The sequence below is a fragment of the Echinops telfairi genome, unplaced genomic scaffold (genome assembly GCF_000313985.2).
Source record: "Echinops telfairi isolate 266 unplaced genomic scaffold, ASM31398v2 ScPeMD7_8;HRSCAF=38, whole genome shotgun sequence".
NCBI lineage: Eukaryota > Metazoa > Chordata > Mammalia > Afrosoricida > Tenrecidae > Echinops > Echinops telfairi.
Genome location: NW_022103905.1, coordinates 10105389 through 10126340, shown reverse-complemented (window position 1 = coordinate 10126340; position 20952 = coordinate 10105389). Strand labels below are relative to the sequence as shown.

Genomic DNA, 20952 nt, shown 5'->3' with positions numbered 1-20952 from the left:
CACAATTAACTAACTCAGTAGTTATTGTCTTAAGAAGGACGGACACACACACACACACACACACACACACACACACACACACGGTTGTCGAATGACTCGAACCGCAAAGTGAGAGAAAACTCTGCGTCATGTCCGCGACTTTGCTTGACAGTTCAACGGAAAACTGACTTGAAAAACCCCATAAGGGCGAAAGCAAGCCGCACATCAAGTCTCGCCTCGGACACCACGGGGGACGCTTCAGCCCAAGGGCCACTTTCGGACAGCAGATAGAGGTTGTGTTGGTGAGTGAAAACATTTGGAGTTGTGCTTTTTGTGGGTACCTTTCTTGTGTAAAATATTGTAACCAAGGCTCCCAAGAAAGCGGTCAAGGTCAGAGGAAAATGATGGGAATCAGGATAGTTGAATTCCCTGTGACATCTGCATCGGGTCGCCACGTGTCTGCCGAATAGAACATGCCTAAGGCGACATGATCCACATTTTGGGGAGGGGGGAAAAAAACACAAAAATGTGATTAAAGCTGCTAATAAGGTGAAAGGCGTGACATCATCAACCTCAAAACTAAGAACCCAGACCACTGAAGAGGCTGCAAAGTTCCTGTTCATCTGGATAAATCAGAAATAACTCGAGACAGGGATAAGCCCGAAGGCTAAAAGGCTCCACCGTGATCGAATGAAAACTCTTTGGGGAGCGAGGGCTGAGCATCCTGAAGTGTTCAAAGCCAGCCAAAGCTGGTTTGAAAACTTACCAAAAAGAGAACAGGCCTCCACAGGGTAGTGCGGCATGGAGAAGGGACAAGTGTAAATGAAGAGCCGGCCGGAAAAGTCATGGTTGAACTGGCTGAATATGTGCAGGCTGAGGGTTTAATCCCCAGCAAGTGTGTAACTGGGGTGAAACCAGACTTTTCTGGGAAAAAATGCCCAAGAGAGCCTTCATGCCTAAAGAGGAAGAAAGGGCATTGCCAGGCCACACGTCTATGAAAGATAGGCTCACTTGTGTGAGCATGCTAGTGGGGATTTTAAACGGAAGCTCATGTTCGTGCGCCATTCTGAAAACCCACGGGTTTTTAAACAACAAAACAGAAGGAAAAATAATTTTATTAACTGTATTGATTTTATATTTAATGTACTCTATTGTGCTTAGATGTTTTAGGGAGGAATTCCACAATCTGGTAAAGGCCTGGAAAAATGATTTTTTAAGTAGGGCCTCAGAGCCAATTATTTCTTATGGGAAAAATGTGTCGTTCTCAAACTTTTCTGTGTTTGAGCACAAAGCTGGAACAAATTGAGTTTGACAACTGAGGCATTGCTGTACTATTCTTCCCATCTAGTGAATGTACCCTCTGTTATATATTAACTGTCAGCCTACTTTCCTATTTATCACCTGAACAGCTCTGAACTGTTTTTAAATTGGTTTTGAACATAAAATTAAAGCTTTCACAATGAAAAATTGTCGCATTTTACTCATCCACTAATTAATATTTATATTTTCAGAAAATTTCAATAAATCAGAGATTTTATACTCTGCTTACATGAACAATTCTTGCCTAAATCTGGAGATGAATATTTATATAATAATAAATCTACATGGAAATTTTGTCCACATCGGTGGCACTACTTTACAAACATACTCACCAATCATGCCAAAGTTCAAGGATGATGAAAATGATATTGAAGTCGGCATTCCAAAAGCTGGCTCAAGGCCAAGGCCAAACCACAGATTTCGACTGAACATCAAGATCGTTTGTCTAATGTTACTTTAGAGTGAGCTTTTGTGAAAACACATTCTTTATTCACAATAAGCTTTTACTTAACGAAAGTGGCCCAAGTCGTCTTCCACACAGGTGACAGCTAATTCCTATTTTCCCTCATTCTCCTTGTAATTGATTTTTTGGCAGAGGCGAGGGGGCTTAAAAGTACAACATTTTGTTCTTAAAAAACAAACAAACCCACTGCCACTGAGTCAGTTCTGACTCACAGCAACCATATAAGACAAGAGTCGAAGTGCCCCTTTGGGTTTTCAAGGCCATAAATTGTATGGGAGCAGAAAGCCTAATCATCCCCCCCCCACCCCTGGAGTGGTTGGTGGGTTTGAACTGCTGACCTTTCAGTTAGCAGCCCAATGGGCAACCCACGATATCACCAGGGCTTTATTCTTACTTGTAATAAATTTTATCTGTGATATACAAGCTGATCATGCAGCCAGTCTGTCCAGGTATTTCTGAATCTGTCAAAGGACTCAGTGTTTTACCAGGATCCACATCCAAATTACTAACAAACTGCTGATCAAAACATGTCAAGGAAAGTGCCTTCTGGTAGCCATTAAGGAACTTCTTGTTAAAATGATGCTGTTAATCAGCACTTACTTATTATCAAGGGTCAAACAGGAACTGTTTTCAGATAATGATGATGGTTGAAAACAAACTAAAAGTAATAATTGTCCTTGACATGAACGTGTGAAAAGTCAAAATGGCCAACATTTTGTTACATGCATATTAGAAACACACACACCATGACTGTTGCAACCAGCCCCGGAAGTCTCTTCAGCTGCACTGGTAGTTGCACCACCCATGTTTCTCCAGGGTGCCAGGAGGCTGTGCCCAGCATCTTGCTGTCATTCAGAGTCTTCTCTGAATTTGTCTCTCAGGATAATCCCTTCCCATTACATATTCCAAGTGAACTGTTGCTGGCTCTCAGAGACATGTGCTTCATTTCTAAGAGCTCACAACCTACTGAGGGATAATACACTTGTCTACAATGTTGCCCAGGGCCAGTGGTCTATAATGTGGAAAATTCAGTTCCTGAGCCAGCACCTTTTGGGCCTGCACCTGCCTGCTTTTCCCATATCATCTCTCTTTTTAAGTTGGCTGGGTCCAAAGCATAGCCCAGACTCATTCAAGAATATTCACACCCAGCTCCTACGGGCTCTTGTGATGGGTAGGGGGCACTCTGAAGAGGTGTGGCCATCCCATCATTTTCCCTGACTGGCGAGACTGGACAGTGGGCTGGTAGTTAGGGTTTAGAGTGCCATTTCTCATGGCCATAGATAAAGGACAAATGATCAAATAAAAAGCAAGTAGTCTGAAACACAGTCAATATACAACAGATCTAAAAGCCCAAACCCCCAAAATGGTGCCCAGAAAGCAAACTGGTGGAGACACTGGGGAAACCCTGAGAAACAGTGCTCAGTGACAGGGAGGGGCAAGACTAACTCCTATTGTTCCTATTCAATTATCGGAGTGAAGGAGGGAATGAAGGCACAGTGGAAATGGAAGTAAATAAACGAGTCAGATTCAACACTCTTTAAATTCTGGGCACTGTCAGCACAAAATGGAGAATTTTACTGGGATTAATACCCATGGGTTTGAGTTTTTGGATGATAATTAAGTGCTTCTATGTACGATAGGCCAGGCACTATTCTAAGTGTTTTACCTATTCATTCTATTTTACCGATGGCAACACTCTGATTGGGTCACTTGTAAAAGCTCACACGATTCATGGAAGTGAGATTTGAACTGAGACAAGTCTGACCCCAGAGCCATACTCGTGGCCTCTCTGCCTTGCAACCTCACAGACTGAAAGAGAGACACTGTTGAACGCTTTAAACTACACTTCCTTGTCCAAGGTCGGACACAGCAAGTACCACAATGAGACATGGACCACCCCCACCCCCCCACTTGCTCCCTAGGTAGACTCCGTCGGACCTGGAAGTGAGACAATGCACCCGAGTAAAGCATCAAAATCAGGGTCTGAAGGCAGGTGGAGGAGAGGGGATGTTTCTGGCTATCCAGGGCCAAACCTTCACAGTATGAGTTCATTATTTATTATTATTATTACTACAGCTTCTCAATTAGCTCACAAAGCCATCATAACATAAATCCAAAGTTGAAATGGAAAGCTCAAGGGAAAATGCTTTAATCCACTTGTGTTACCCATATGCCTGCCTCCATTTATCCAACAGCTTCTACCGGTTTAGCTGAACGTGTGCACTTTCCTTCTGATAAGAGGTTCTCTTGTCCCCTCTCTGGTTAGTTGTGGTTGTCTAGTTACTTTTTCCCATCTCCCTCATCACAGGGGCACTTTGTAAAGTCCTAGGTCAGATATATTGGTCTAATACAAGAATTTGATGCCAATCACTTACAAAACCACTCTTTACTTTCATTTTTAAAGGAGAGTTTATTCATTTCCAATAGTCTTTACATTTGCATTTGGGAATTTCATTTCAGACACAAACGAATATATTATAACTTTGAAAGCTAAACTATCTGGATCGATTAATTAAAGCAGTTTACATTTACCTTAGTGTTAGGTCTGGCTGGCTAATTCTGAAGGGTCAAAATTTGCACCTACTGAGTTATTTGGGATCCTTGTTAATCAGCAAAGTATTTTACACTCCATACAGTTTGCCTTATCAAACATTTACTTTCCACACAATGTTCAACATCACATTGAAAAGTGGGGGGAAAAAATCCAATTCCCAATAAATGCCTTATCTACCTTTTTTTGAAGACTCACAATGAATAATGAAACTACTAGGATTTTTCAATAGTTGCTGACAATTAAATAAACATTTCCAATAGGAGTTTAAACAATTTCCAATCATATTTCCCGTGTTACCTTCACAATACCACAGATACAGAAAGTCACCTGTCACAGGCATCTGAATGGGTACGGTTACAGATTAGTGGCATGCAAGTATTTTACATCTAAAAAATGCAATGAAAACACTTATTTGCTTTCTCTGAATTGATGAAACATAATTAAGGTAAAGGCTTAATTAAAATAGAAATACTCCATGTTTATAGGGATATACATACTTAAAAACCAAAGAACTGTAAGTCATAATAATATCATTCTGAACTAAAGATTGCCACCGGCCATGCCTCGTACTAAAATAAAATTTCCCCAGAAAGTACATTTTCTACTCATGTCATTTCACCCAAGAGCTAGGTGCTGTGAACGGAGATGATCTGTCGGGCATTTCCCACCCTGGTTCAAATTGGCTTCCTTCTGGCTGCCTCACCAATGTGTACTCAGAAACACAGACACACATCTGGAATGTGAGCTCACAAGAAAATCACACTGTGTCGTGTGCTCAGTGTCTTCCAGATGTTTTTAAGTATCCTTTCAGAAACGATGCTCATCACACATCATTCTGGAGACTCAGTCAAAACGGCTAGTGAGAGAGAGAGAACTGCAGTATGTCCACAGCTCTTCCTCTGACCAAGACCACCTGGAGGGAAATGAGGTAGCAACCGAGGCCCTCTTCGCCCGGGTGCAGAGGCAATGGACATATTTTAGCATCATCAGATTGTCACGTTTTGGAGCGGGAAGACCCTTGTTGCTATTGTGGCCATTGACTCAATTTGGGTTTATGTGGGCCCTAAAGGCCAAAGTGGAGCCTCCCCAGGGGGGGTGTTTCTGGGCTGAAATTCTCTACAGGAGTAGATGGCCTGGCCTTTTCTCCCAAAGAATGGCTGGCGGGTTTGAACTGGCAGCCTTTCAGTTTGCAGCTAAGTGATTAACCACTGTGGCACCAGGGGTCCTGGCAGGGCCTTAACCTACTCCCTTCCATTGCCAGAGTCGACTCTGATTCATAACAACCCCACGGGACAGAGCAGAACATCCCCTCTGGGTTTGTTTCCAAGGCTGCAAATCTTTCTGAAAGCAGAATGCTTTGGTTTTTTTTCCTGCAGAGTTGCTGGTGGATTCGAAGTGCTGACCTTGTGGTTAGCAGCCCAACATGGAATCCACTGCATTCCCTGGACTCCTCGGAAGGACCTTCGCAACTCATCTACTCACCTCATTTGATAGATGAAATGAAGACAGAACAGACAAGTCTTGCCCAGAATCACACACAACCGAGGACGGCAAAGCTGGCAACCAAACCAATACTTGGGTTTCCCAAAGCTTACCTGGTGGCAATGGAGTATAATCTTGGTGGGGTGTGTGTGGGGGGGAGGGGGGGAGTTGGGGGTTGGAGGACAATTTGACTCAAGCAGCAGAGAGGAAGCACACACTATGTACAAAGCACCTGATCAGATGTTAACTGGAGCTACAAAGATTCGTGAGACAAAGTCCCTGTCTCCAGTCAGTATGCAAGTCCTGTGTGAGCAAGCGTTGATGCCTTCTTAGCAGAAAGTAACACTGACTGGGGCTAAGGTTGCTGGTGACGACTAGGCAGCTGCTGGGGGACGGCGAGCTGGTCTCCTGCCAGGGGACAGTTTCCCCCTCCATATCAGAACTATGCCTGGTCTATAGCTGCCGGCATGGAGAGTTTTGGAGCCCTTGAGTCAGTCTTCTCTTTTAGGCACCTAGTAGGATCTCAAGTCTTAACTTCGCCACCGCCAGCAGTGACAGGCCTCTGTAGCATCGCAGCAGCACCTCAGACACACAACACACCCCCCTCACATTTTAGTCAGGACTTCCTTCCTGCTGGTGTCCGGAGGTAGACCCCCCGGATTCTGACCATTCCCCAGGACACTGGCCAAGTGAGCTAGTGGAAGTAAAGCCATCCCGGTGCCCCATGTCAGGCCCTCCACTTCAATTCCCTGGTCTAGAAAAGATGTCATTGTTGGTCAGAAGAAAACAAAACACCAAAAAGAAAAGAACAGAGTTGAGAGGCAGGAGAAAGCTGTCACGGATCCCGAATAGCAAGGATCTCTCATTGTCATGGAGAGCTCTCCAGTTACCAGTGTTCTCCTCCGCGATTTGCTCACAGTCCCTGCTCTGTGAGGTAGTTAGTGAAGAGATCATTCTTCCCACTGTTTCGCCGAAGAACTTTAGGCTTACGAGACTGTGACTTGAACTTGCCCGAAGTCACCCAGCTAAGAAAGGTGGAGCCAAGTGTCTTGGATTCTTGACTCCGCTCCAGGAGGTTTATAATCGGCAGGTAATTTAATGAATGGCCCATGATCATAAACCCGCTGCGTGCTGAGGATGGGATTCAGACCCTGTCTCTAGAGCTGCTCGTGTGGTGCCCTTCCACCACACCAACTAGAAAAGCCAATGTGCTCCTAATGACCACCACGGAGGCTGTCAGAGAAAAGTCTACTGAGTTGATTACTCTTCTCTGTGCCTAAGACGATTCCCATACATCTTTCTCCCAAGGAGTGACTGGTGGTTTCAAACTTTTGACCTTGCGGTTAGCAGCCCAATGCATAACCACTACACCACCAGGACTAGCAAAGGTAAGCCTGATCAGGTTTTAGTTCTACCAGTAAGTACACACCTATAATTTTCATTCTTCTACCTGGCCTCCACTCAACTCCACTGAACTCATAAACAACGACGTCAAGTCCCATCTGACCTAGCCTTGGGGTGCATGAAACGTGTGTCCTTGAGGCTCTGGGCACTTTCTCTCCCTAGTTTATTACCAGGAAGGAGGATCACATGATTTCTATTCCTGTGGGCTCAACTTGCTACTTCAAAGCCCCTCCCTTTCCTTTGTGTATCTCAACCCCTCAGCTTTGAGGACGGGATGGAGATGTGGTGAGTGGCAGTAATACATGAGATGCGGAGCTATAAGGGGAGTGGAGAAAGAAACGCTGCTGGAAGACATGGCAAAGACATGTATTTTCAGTCCTCTGTTCTTTACATGGAAGACAGCTATGACTGCATCTGCAGTGGAAAAGGGAATGAGCCTCAGGAGCAAGCTTAACATGTGAGTGCTGAAACAGCTCACCGAGTCTGTGTAGCGTACCCCAGAACCCAGGCTTCACAACACACCGCCCCCTGCCTGCTATGTGCCTTCTTCTTCTCCAGCTGTCTCCTGCTTGGTGCCGAGAAAGGGCTGAGCGTGGAGCAAGCCATAGCTATGACAGCAGGAAAAATGAGGGGGGCTTCACAAAGCTTGTGGTTTCCGCATCCCATCCCACACACGACAGTTGATGTAACAAGCAAACAACCCAACAAAACTCAGAGAGCAATTCCAGATCTTTGAACTCCGTTTTTCTATGAACTTTCTGAAGCCCGCTCCTATTTGCCAATGCTTGTACTTCCTCAAGAGCTGCTTTACACAGAAAGCATGCCGGTCCCTCGTGTCAGCATTATGTTTGTGTGTCTGAAATGTTCCCAAGGCTGTGACTGGGAGGGAGCACCCTGGTTTCCCCCTGGGAGAGAAGCGGCTCTTCTTTGGGGCGGGTTTGCCAGTCTTCCCTGGAAGGAAATGGAGGTCTCGGGCACTGGGATGATTTCTGATGGGCTCGGACTGTGTGATGAATGCAGCAGCGGGTGCCAGGCTGAGGATTCGCCCACCAGGAGAATCTCCCGCCTGCAGGGAGTCGGGGAATGGGGCTGGGAGAAGGCATCTCCTTTCAATCAGTTGTTCAGATGTAGCCAAATACCTCTGCTCAGTATTTGGTAATGTCTATGTACGAAAGATTTATATACAGTGTACACGACAAAGGTGGGAGGGAGGGGTTCATTCACACCAAAGCGGATGAAAGTGCTCCCACAGAGACACCTGGTGCTGGGACAGATCTGATTTCCTGAAAGTCCTCTTGCATACATGCTATGCCACGTGGGGGGTGGGGACAGAAGCCACAAACTCCAGAGAGTAACTGAACACCTAAGCTAGGTCTGCGGCATCTCTGAAAAGGGCAGGGGCAGTGGAGCTGTGGGGAGAGTGTCTCCCTTCAATCAGTGGTCCAGATGTAGCCAAATATCTGGTGAGATATTTGGTGATACTCACGCGAGCATGCATGCGAACACACACACACACACACACACACACACACAGAACTCAACACAATTATTTACATGATGCCCTATGAAGAGTCAAGGAAGGGGCTCAATCATGCTCATGAGGACAGAACAGTTGCCATCACATGCTTTAGGCTGATGGGAGATGCAGGAGGGTTGGACAAATCACATACTTTCTAGATTGCCGAAATGAATTGCCTCAAAGATCATCTTCCAATCACACCAGGATGGACTTTGGGGGTATGACCTCACAAGCGCAGGTGGGTGAGTGACCTTACCCTTAAGGTCACTTGGGCTTGCGTGACTCAAAAAAGGAAAAGAGGGGTGAGTCGGGGGAGAGTGCCCCCTTCAATCAGTTGTCCAGATGTTGCCAAATATCTAGATAATAGTATTTGGCAAAAGATAGAAACATATAACAATTACATTATGCACAACCATATGATGGACAGCAAGGGATGATCATGGACGAGCTTCCACTTACACACTTCAGGCAGTTGGAGATGCAGTTATGAACAAACTAGATGATTTATAGACTCGCAACAATGTGAGTTTGTCGCCTACCAGTCATCTTTAACATGGGAGTATTCATGAGAACGAATACTCTCAGAACGTGGGCAATGATGTTAAATGGATGAGTAATACATGTCTGATTTCATAGACTTTGTATGTGACCCCCAACTCTTTTACAAGGGAAAAGCAGCGCTATATTTTGATAGTTCCAATACCTTGTTCAAACACTATCCATAGTAGAAACAATATGACTGAAATTCTGATACTTTGTCGTTGCTGCCTGTCAGAATCTGTTAGCAGCAGCTCTAACTCCAGCCCCTAGAGCCCCAAGGCTAAAAAGAATCATCTAGAACAGTGCTTCTCAATGTGGGGGATACTGCCTGCTGGGGGGAGGGTGCTAGAATGGTCCAGGGGGCTGTAAAAGCAGATACCTATACTTTATCCTGGATTATGGGCTACAGCACAAAAGTTTTTCATTGCCAAGGGAGAGCTAAGTTTTTGTTTTTTTCCCTGTGAAGGGGGAAACAGGCCAAGTAAGTTTGGGAACATATGCTTTAGAAGGTCCAAGGCTGATGAATGGTGAAGACACACACACACACAAAATAGAATGAGTAAGAGAAAATAAAGGGGAAAAGACGTGCTTGCAGGGGCACTTAGATCTGCATCAAACCTAAAGCACAGGAGAAGAGAGACCCAAGAGACAAGTTCCTCTGGCATTTGGCAACATGGTGACCCAAACTTATACAATGCAAACAAAAAAAAAAAAGAAGAAGAAGAAAATGTGTATTTATTTCACCCAGTGGTATGATGAACGGTTAAAAAACCCCTCAGCAATCTAAAAAATAAAAGCAAACCTACAGCCCTCCAGTCAATTACAGATGATGGCAACCCCACATGTGCCCGAGAAGAACTGCTTCCTCAGGATTGCATGGCTGCAATCCTTTCGGTTAAGTGCTCAGCTGCAAACCCAAAGGTTGGCACTTTGAGCCCACCACCAGCTGTTCAGAGGGAGAAAGATGTGGAAGGCTGCCGCTGTTAAGATTACAACCTTGAGAGCCCTATGGGGCAGGTCTGCTCTCTCCCATAGGGCTACTATGAGTCAGAATCCATCTTTGGCCATGGGTTTGGTGTTTGGTTTAGGTCAGACAGAATCCATGTGCTTTAGAAGCAAAATTGAATACTATACTCATTCTTTTCCCCATTAACTTGTTTCACTGCTACCAAATCACTCAGGAACACCCAGTCACTGAACGAACTCTGGGTCTGCCTTCTGCCTTGGCTGACAATCTCCTTAGCTCAAGGGGCCACCAGCATGAGCTGTGTCCTCATTACAAGGCTCGTAAGCAGAGGGAACGGATGGGAAGGGAAGAAGCGGTACCCAGAGCTTCTTCCCTTCCCATCAAAGAGCCAGTTTCTGCCTCCAGCACTCATGGCTATGTAGTCAATGCTGACTCAGTGACCCTGTAGGACAGGGTAGAACTGCCCCTGTGGGTCCCCGGGACAGGAGTAAAAAGTCCCATCTTTTCCCCAAGGAGTAGCTGGCAGATTGGACCCGCAGACCTTTCGGATCTCAGAGGAACTTGTAACCACTATGCCACGAGGGCTCCTTGCCTCAGGCACAGACAGTTCTCAAGGATACAGAGGCCTGAGACAAAGGCTGCAACCAGTCATCTCTCTCCTTCATTGGGCTTCCACGCTGCTAGGATAAAAGCTGAGTATGCAGAAAAAGCAATCATCATGGTTGTACTTTCCCAGGCTTTGTTCTCAAGATGAAAGATCTGCGTAAAGGATTTGCTAATGTCTGGTTGGATCATGTTCAAAAGACAAAACAACTGTCCATTTCATCCTATGATCTTGCTGCCCTAGAGAGAAAGTAGCAAACGCTTCCAAAAAGGTGCGAGATAATGCAATCGTGTGTGCCAGACAACCTTGCTGAGGGTGCAATTACTGTTGTTTTTATTTAAGAATGTGCTGTTTTCCAAAGCCTCCCTCTTATCAAACACGAAGAAGTTTTCTCTCATGGCTAGAAAACGTTAAAACAGCATTGGAAATAGTTATCCATGAGAGTCCCATTAGAGCTGCAGTGTGTGTTGACCCGGACACGGTCATTCATTTTGCTACCTGTGAGAGTCTGACGTGAAGCAACACTGGCGGGCTCCTCCATCTGTCACGCTTCTTTGTGAATGTTGTGTTAAAGTGTCACAGTGCTATCTTGCTTTTGTGAGGACGACACTACTGGTCTTCAATTAGTAGAGCATGTGCAGTTTAATGATTTTTTTCTGGAACCCAGGGCACATTGTTCCCAGGGAGGGATTGGCAATACTAAGTTCTTCTGGGGTAAGCACAATACTTGGGATGCATACAACCTAACTCAGAGCTGTGCGTGTAAACAGAGAAAGGCTTCTATCGCAATCATGGTTAAAAACACATATGTTGTATACTAAATTCCTTGTAGCGATTAAAGGGGGGGAAAAGTTCATGTACTAAAGCAAGAAGACCTGATATGAAAGGGATTAAAATCACTCTCAGACACTGTCACTCACTAAGCTCTGCCCAGGGTCCGCTCGGGCAAGTTACCCGAAGTGCCGCCATCGAACACAGCAACTGTATGCATGAAAAATCCCCGGTAAATACATTGTGCTAACAAAAACAACAACAAAAAACAATGATTACATTATTAGCTGTGTGGTTAACGGAAATAACAACCTTTGATAAAATGGTCCCGATGGGGAAGGAGAGATTTTTGTTTGCTTCTTTCTTTCTTAAAATGGTCACGGAGCAATTGCCGGGGTGAAACGTCACCTCTTCTGCTGGAAGTTTACCTCCGGTCTCCTTCAACTCGCTTCTTACGAACTACATAAGAAAGGAGGGTTGTATTAATAATAAAAAAATCATGAAAAAAAATTACATTAATCACATATACTGTCAACAGAGGATACGGTTATCAAGTATGCATGACAACAGATGGAGAAAAGGAAATCTAATGTCTGGTGGAAGTGATCATTTTTGGAATTTGCATCTCCACAAAGGTTATGGTTGATCGGTGTTAGACTGCCCCGACTTCCCTGGAGGAAGGTCCGGAGTAAAATAGGCTGAAACGTCAGTTCTCTTCCTGGTGGCAATCTCTCTCACTGCTTTTCGACTCAATCACCACCTGGGTGTAGCTCCCTGAGCTGAAACAATCACCATCTATTTAATTCGAAACACAGTTTGAATTCCAGGAAGTATTGCATCCGGCCACTCCAAAAACAAGACGAATGTTTCTAAATGTATTTTACATATAATCTAAGTATCAACTTCCAAGGAAGGCAAGGCTCAGATAAGTAGCAAACTCAGAGATTAATTGATACTTAGTATCAAAGAACCTGCCCAAACCGAAGCTTTGGGTTTCCCAGTTTCTGAAGCTCTCTCTTCTTGCTCATTTTAAGCTCCTTCAGGGCAATAGGATGGAGGTCACCCTTCACTTTCTTGGATTTGCCCAGAAGGCATTGCCAGTCTGTGGTCCTGCCCTGCCTCTCTGCTTTCAATAGCCAGCCTGCTCCTGTCTGGGCTGCAGGACATTAGTCAGAAGCTGTTGCCTCTTTCCTTAGGACTATATAGTGCTCAGCTGTAGATACAATGTGTTTTTCCAAGGCTCCTTCAGACTGCTGTCCCCACCCTTTCCCAAAGCCCTGTTTCCTGGGCTGCCACCTGGGCTCCCCCTCTGTACCCTGCAGGTTTGCACGGCCAGTCTCTGGGATGCCACACACCACACTTTGTCTCAAGGCCATGGCTAAGTGTGTCCGGGCAGAGGGCTGCAAGCTAGCCTTTGGCCATCTCTCTCTGGATCCACCACCTGGCTTCTTTCTTGTCCTTCATTTGAATCCTCCTTCCCCGCTCTTGCCAGTGCCCCTGTCCAAGGCTTGGCATGCAGTCCCTAACTTCAAACTGGGGACTGAGGCCTGCTATTGGCTGAGTGCTTGCCTGGTGGACTGTCTGCTCCTGGTGGCTGGGATGTTCCCTGATCAAGTCCTGCCAATCTGCCCCATTCTGTTGTGCTGTGTTGACCAGGACAACACCCCACTTCAATCAAACAGAAGATATGCCACTGGTGCTCAGCATGGAGTAGGCAGGAGGAGAAATGAAAGCAGGGATAATTGAGAAATCTTTGTGGTGACCTCTAAACTTAACACCCACAAGGTCGTTTCATGGCTCTCTCATGTAAATTACTGATGTATCAGTAGGTGTGCCCCAATTTAAATGTTAAATGCAAAAACACCCTCAGAAGTCAAACCTCAGAGCACTAGACTCCCTGTCTCTACTGCTACCTTGGGGGCAGACAATGATCATATATAATATGGAAGTGAAGGAGAAGCAAATCCATAAAAGCAATTGAGTCAAACCGAGGGCTGTCCAGGAAAAGAACACAGCTCTTTCTTTGCGAGGATGCAATAGAGAAACTTTAACATGAGTATCATAAGGGTTCCCATGACCACGTAATAATATACCTGTGATGAAGGGCAAAACGTCACCCAAGGTCAATGCAGTGGTATGCTAAATGTTTTATCTGAGATGGACACAGTGATCACCTCTTCTAACTGCCACGAGCACACAAGTACGGCAGAATCATTACCCAGGTCATTGTTCTTGGTGATGGCGGCGGCCACCCTGGTTCGCGGTCCCTGCTTGGTAAACTGGTATCCGAACTTGAGGATGCTTGAATTCTCCTCCAGCATCTGAGCAATTCCCATTTCCACAGCTGTTCCCAACTGCTGTCTCTGGTGTGTGGGGACACAGACACACACACACACACACAACCAAGGAGGAAAGAGTGAATTGCATGGGAAAGATACATGACGCCTTAACGGACAAAAAGCCACCCAGGGAAAGACTCCAATGGAGAGGGACAACGTCACCTGAGCTGTCATCTCCCATCGAGCCGCATGTGAGTCCCGCTCTGTGTCTAGAAGCACAATCCAGCAGAGAAATAGTGGAATCTGCCAGCATCCTCAACTGAGAAACTAAGCAAATGATTTATGAAGGGATGGTGATTCTGGAGGCACAAATTGAGCCAAACCAGCATTTGGTGTTTCCTATTCACCCTGGTACCTGTGATTTAAACGAAGAGTGCTTTACAACAGTGAACCTATCTTTTCGCTCTCAACCCAGGGAGTGAATTTTCTCTCTGATGAAGAATGATCAACTGTACAGCTGACTCTCCCAGGGGAGGCTCATTAGCAGATTCCCCAAGTGGTATCATTGTGGTTTAAATTGTGCCCGTGATCAAGGGAATCATTAAACACTAAGTGTGGGCGGGGGCAGGGGTGGGGTGGGGCCGTGCTAATGGGTCTAGGCTTAACATTTTGGTGAGAAGAATTTTTTAAGCCCCCCATTTTTTTTTAACTGGAGGCATGAAAATATAGGAGTTTAAAAATTAAATTTAAGGGGCATAGTCTATTTTTGGTAATAGATTCATAAAATTAAAAAAATCAAATATCCAGACTTGTTTAGAAAAAGCGAACAAAAAAGTATACAATTGGTAGAAGCCTCCATTCCTGTTCTCCAGAGACCAGTTATGCATGTGCTTTGTGGTCTTCTAAACACTTTCTCTGCATTCATGAATCGGTACAATCATATATATACATACACTCTTTTTTTTTTTAACCAAAGTAGATTACACTAGAATGTTCTGAAACATGTGTTTTACTTTTCATTAACATTATATTAAGGGCATCTTTCCATGTTGGTACGTAGAGCTATACTTCATCCTTTCAAACAACTGAACAGCATTCCATTGTAGTTACAGAGCATAATTTATTAAACCCTACGGGTTTATACGACATTTCCTTCTGCTTCCCACTACACTGCTGCCGCCAACTTCCCTAGTAAACACAGTGCATCCTGGGACATTTCTGCAACTATGCCTCTAGGACAAAGTTCAGCGGGGTCCAAGGATAAGCGTGTCCCACATCTGGATATATCACTGACTTGTTGTGAGTGGTACCCAGCTCAACAGCAGCGCCTAACCAGAAACAAACGCAGCCTACTCAGGTCACGGCCCTGTCTTGATGTGAGCTGAGTTTCCCTCGGTGTGGCCTCCATCTCTTTTATCTGAGAAGAGCAGGAGGAGAGAGCGAGAGCGGAGAACGAAGGGATGACAGAATGAGGGACTTGACTTCCACTAAGAAAGAAAAGCCAGGGGCAGAGTACATCCTTTGAACCCAGGGTCTCTGCTAAGACGCTCCTCAACTCAGGGGAAGATTGATGTTCAGGCACATGGGAATCTCTGAGGAATGCTGGCTGCACGGATGTTGAGAGGAGACAAGGACCTTCCCCCAGAGTGGAGAGAAAGGCTTCGCTGGAGCTGGTGCCCTGAGCTCCTACTTGGAGCCTCCCAGGCTGAGGGAGAGAAACCTGCTTGTTAAAGCCATCCCCATAGGGTATTTCTGTTAGAGCAGCACAAGGTAACGAAGTCACTTGTAAAAACAACGTAATTGGTCAAATGGTCATTTTTCTCCCAGGCTGTGGTGTCTGTTTCTTTTTTAACTTACTACCGATTTAGACTTTTTTATATATAGGCTTTGTCCTTGTTTGCCTTTTTATTTTCTTTGTGGTCACTCACAGGGACAGTGGTGTGTGGCTCTTCCAGGCACGGTGTCTGAAGCCCACCACAGGGCTTTTCCCTACATGGGTCTGGTAAGAAGGTGGGGAAGATGCTGATAGTAACTACAAACAGGATTTCCTGGAGGGCCATCCTGCTGTGCATAAAAGAAGCCTCCTGAGATGCTGGAGGAGGGAATCTCATGACTAGTAAGAGCCAGGAGTGGAGCGTGTCCTTTGGACCTGACATCCCTGGACAGTGACCCTCCTGGATCCAGAGGACATTACCATCAGAGAAGCAGGACAGCTATAGCCTGAGCCAGAGCATGAAGCAGAGTAATGGGCTTCCCCACCCACAGAGCAAGGATAGCTGAGTGCTTTTATGCCGGAGACCAGCTTTCGGAACAGGATGCCCCTGGCCACTTACTTGGGTAAATTGAACTTGCTGACCCATGGAAGTGGAGCTGAGTGCCTTTGGACTGAGGCTTCCTGGAGTGGGGTGCCTCTGGGCACTGAATTCAGGGAGCAGGGTTTGCTGACCCACAGAGCTTGACCTGGATGTCTTTGAGTGAAGGCTTACAGTAGAGTGGTATGCCCCTTTGGGCATTTATTAGCAGACCTGAAACTTTTTAACATTTCCTGGCTAACAACTACAGGGGCGGGGGTGGGGGTGGTTCATGACAACGTGTTAACATCCTTAATAAACCCTGTCATCATGAATCCTGTCTGTGAATTTCCGTGTAGCCATTTCAATGGATATAAGATCCCAGAGGTAAATTACAGAACATTAATTAAGACTACAGATCACTAATAAAGACACAGATTATAGGCCTTGTTTAAGGAAGCCTCCTCGCTGTTCCTCCTACTTCCTTGTTTGTTACTCTGTTGAACTTTTGTACTTTATCAGTTGAGGCTTTATTTCATCTAGAAAGAACTTTTATATAAGAAATGTTGTTCAGAAACGACAGCACATTCCACCCTTACTGATTTGAAATCCCACTTCCGTGCAAAATTCACACGTGCCCTCAAGTTTGTTTCTGGGCTGGATTCTATTGCTCTTTCGGGCAATTTTTGTGTGTTGCTTTCCTTTTAAATAACATATTTTAACTGTGGAAGGTGTAAGTATGAGGTAGATGAAACTAAGTAAATACAAACTTTTAAAAGAAGTAGATGAAGAGCAAAGTGTATGAAGACAAGTTCTAAGAGTGAAGCCTTGGCTCCTCTTTCCACGCAGTAACCTGTTGAGCAAGTCTCTCTCTAAGAGACTAGCAAAATGTGGTATTTCCAGTCGGACAGTAACAATTTGGGGTATCCACACTGTAAAGATTAGCAGTGACATGGGTACAGGGGAGGGTGGGGCAGCAAAACAAGTAAGAAGCACAGACCTCAGAGTTTCAAGAGCAACTTTAGCACATGACACACCTTAGGACATGGGATTTTTTTTTTTTTTTTGGCTGCTCTAGCTGTGACGCAGGTGCCACCTGACAGAGCAGGTTAGCTAGCTGTCCATTCAATGATTCATGTACATTTTGCTTGGTGACATTAGCTGCAGGCCCCTCATGGAATAGCACCGCCCCCAACTTCCTTCCTATGATCCCGATTTCCATTCTTCCTTCTTTGCTGTTCCTCCTTGTTCCCTAGGCTCTGTTATTGGATAAATGTTGCCCTTGGGTCTGCACTGTTGATCGTTCTGGGAGGACAGTCCTCACTGGTGTTTTTATAAGCCTGCCTATTGTTTAGCTGAAAGGTGATCTCAGGGGGTGGGTTTGGTTCCAGAACAGGGGTGTGTGTGGGGGGGGATCTTCAGGTCTGCGATCTGTGCTAACACGGGGGGTGTCAAAGCCATGGCCTGTCCCCCTCGAGTGCACCTTGTTGGGGCCACAAGGTCACAGTGGTAAAAAGGGACGACATAATATAATGAAAACCCTCACCTTCCTCTCTGAAATCTCAAGAGTTTGGAAACTTTGATTTGTGTAACTTGCTTATTAATGGTTTCCAGGGCAAAAGTTACCTGAAAACCTATATTCCTAAAATTCGGAGCGCCTTCTCCCTAAGCAGCTGTTTCTCAGTCGCTTAAATCTTAGCGCTCTGACAGTTGTTACTGTTTTGCAACTAGAGGGAAACGCACATGTACACCCTCTTGAGTCAAATGCTGCACGAGACCTTTGAAAAGCGTCGATGAGCAAGGGAGATGCACTGAGGACTCAGGTGCTCCCGTGATAGAGAGCTGGACACAGAGCAAGGAAGACTGAATGAAGAATGTGGTGCTGGCGAAGCATACTGAGAGTACCACGGTCTGCCAAAAGCGCAAACACCTGTCCTGGAAGCAGTGCAGCCAGAACGCTCCTTAGGAGCAAGGATGCTGAGGCTCTGTCTCATGGAATTTGGACACGTTGTCCCTGGAGAAGGACACCATGCTTCTTGGTACAGCCGAGGAGCAGCGAGAAGAGGCAGACCCTTGGCAAGATGGGCCGTCACAGAGGCTGCAACAGTGGGCTCAAACCTCAGGTCCACTGTGAGATCGGTGCAGGCCTGGCCGGTGTCTCCTTCAGCAGGGCACAGGGTCGCTGTGGCCCGGAGCCGACTCGACAGGACCCAACAAAACAACAACAACATCTATACAGGCATCTGTTGTAATATTTTCAGAACTTTTCTCTGGTTTTGTAGTGAATCCTGGGTGGCATGATGGCAAAGTAGTGAAACAGGAACAAGGCCACTCCCCTAATACTAACAACCGTCCACAGGATCTAGTATAAAAATATGAGTCCTAGAATGGTAGGTTTCTTTTGAGGAGGAGGACAGCATACTGATGGCTCTGTAAAGAATCTTGGCGTTGAAGACAACTCCATGGGGCGTGGGGCATATAAAAACCCGTGATAACGTATCACATCACATGACGGAGTTCTTTTCAGGCAGTGTCTTTTGTGATTTGAGACATTTTGTGGACAACAAATGGGCAGCACGGTTTACGGTAACTGAGAGGTCATCTTCTTTTTCGTGTTAAATAACTGAGTACAAAGAACACAAACCCAGAAGCACACGAAAAACATACATTTCTTAAAATCACATCTTTTGTTTTTCTTCCCCAGGGAGCACGTCTCCCCACTCACATGTACTTGGCAGTTACCCACCTGCTTTATCATCTGCTTCACTGACTGAGCCCCTCACAGGGGCACCTGATTAAATCTCCACAGTTACCTGAGGGCTGGCCACGGCAGCCCGCCCCCAGCCGTGGGTCCTCAGCAGGCCCTTGCTTGGGTCTAGCTGCCGGGTGCTACGATGCTAACTTGGCCCCAGCTGCAGACCCTGGGCAAGTACTGTTTGTGGTGATGTCAAAGCCTTCATTAGACAGATGAAAGTGCGGGGGGCGGGGTGGTGGTGGTGGGGGTGCCTTAGGCATGGGACTGTTAGCAAGATCAGTGGTTCCAATCGACGCTGCCTGATCCCACAAGGATTTAATAGTCTAGGAAACTCAAGGAGCAGTTTCTCTCTGTCCCATAGGGTCGCTATGAGATAGCCCTGACGGGATGGTTTGGTGGTTGGGATTTATTATGCAGATGAGGATATGGGCGCCTTCTTTCAATAGACTATGAGCCAGTGGGTACAATTTGGGTGGAGGGCAAGTTCTGCAACAATTTCCTCATTCTGGGAGTAAAGAAAACAGTCTTTCCTGTTGGAGACCAACTTAATCCTTCTTGTCACAGTAAAGAGAAGTCATTTCAGAGGCTCACTGGGTGACGAGAGTTGGGAAACCACTCACATGCATTCCTAGATGATGGAGGAAGTGTGACGAGGTAGACCGATGACTGAGGGGAGGTTTAGGAGCGCAAGATCAGGCGTCCCACTTCCGGGTGCATGCTTCCTCAGGTGCATTAAAAAGAACGGCCTGTTCGAAGTACTTAGGATGCCAGCTCATCCACTGGGGATCTAGTTGGTTGCCAGATGTAGCAGGTTGAAGAACTATTAGTCAATACTGTGTCTACAGATTTTCCTATCCAGATTTCATTACAGAGAAACATAAAACAAATGAACAGCAATACCAAAATAATAGAGAAAAATCTAAATCAAGAAGAAAGCAAAAAATACTAAAAACTAGAAAAATGTTTAATGGGTCAAAAGGGAGATCAAATGATGAGGTGTGAAACTTTAACCTAATTACATCTGCATTAATCCACTTTATAATGCACTCTGTCTGATGGCAAGGCTGTTCACATCCGGGATCAATAATCAGAAGGGATTCACTGGAGGCTCAATTCAAGTGACAGTTGAAAAGTTCACCCAGTTAAATTTGCATTTGAGATAACTAAAAAATAACTTTTTAGTATAAATCTAACCCAAGTAGCAGCCCTGGTGGCGTAGTGGCTACGATTGGGCTGCTAACTGCAAGGTCAGCATTTCAAAACCACCATGGGAGAAAGACGAGGCTTTCTACTCCTGTAAAGAGCGACAGCCTTGACCTAGAGGGGCAGCAAGTAGAATAAGGGGGTACAGCAGTGGATGGAGGGCAAAAGGGGGACAATGTCAAGTTCATGCAGAAAAAGCATGTTTGGAAGCTGAGTGTGGTAGCAACTGAACATTCTACTGATGTGACTGAAATTTGGAATGATTTATGTATTAACTCCCAACTAATAATAAAAAAGAAAAACAGAGTTCCAGTCTTGGAAACCCACAGAGACAGTTGTACTTTGTCCTATAGGGTCACTAGGAGTTAGAATTAAATTAGTGGCAGTGAGATTGAGTTCCTAAACTAAATATTGCCTGGGGTATCTTTCATACTAAACACTATTCATCACTTGTGTAAAATTCAATTTTAAGGGTTATTTTACTGGCAACCCTAATTAGGTGGCACCTTGCGTGGAGTCAGGAACAGAGGAGTGTGGACATTTTTGAGATATGGGGTTTCAAGCTGGCCTGAACCAACACAAAAAGATAAATATACTTTGGGCCAGGCATCCGTTCCCACCTTAGACCCATTAGGAAATATTTACTCAGAGCCAATTAGCTGTTTTCCACTTTGCCTAGTCAGCAAATTCCCCTGAGCGAGCACTTCTTTGCACTCCCTATTTCTCTCTGCCGGGTGTTCCTCTTCTCCCACGCCCTGGTGCCCCTTTCTTAGTTACTAGCAGGTGGGACACACACACAAGTGTGCATAGCTTGGAGGAGC

The 20952-nt window shown here is 45.5% G+C and overlaps 1 protein-coding gene across 1 annotated transcript in view; it reads right to left on the bottom strand.

Annotated features, from left to right (window-relative positions):
• Window positions 1-11455: 11455 nt before the first annotated feature.
• The window catches only part of TMOD2 (tropomodulin 2), a 46776-nt gene continuing 37279 nt past the window's right edge, over window positions 11456-20952 (bottom strand). The window contains exons 7-8 of the mRNA XM_004709432.2: window positions 13822-13966; window positions 11456-12062 (exon numbers count right to left, since the gene is read on the bottom strand). Of these exons, the coding sequence (XP_004709489.2) occupies window positions 12028-12062; window positions 13822-13966 (180 nt within the window). The 3' untranslated portion in view covers window positions 11456-12027. The remainder of the gene's footprint in view (window positions 12063-13821; window positions 13967-20952) is intronic.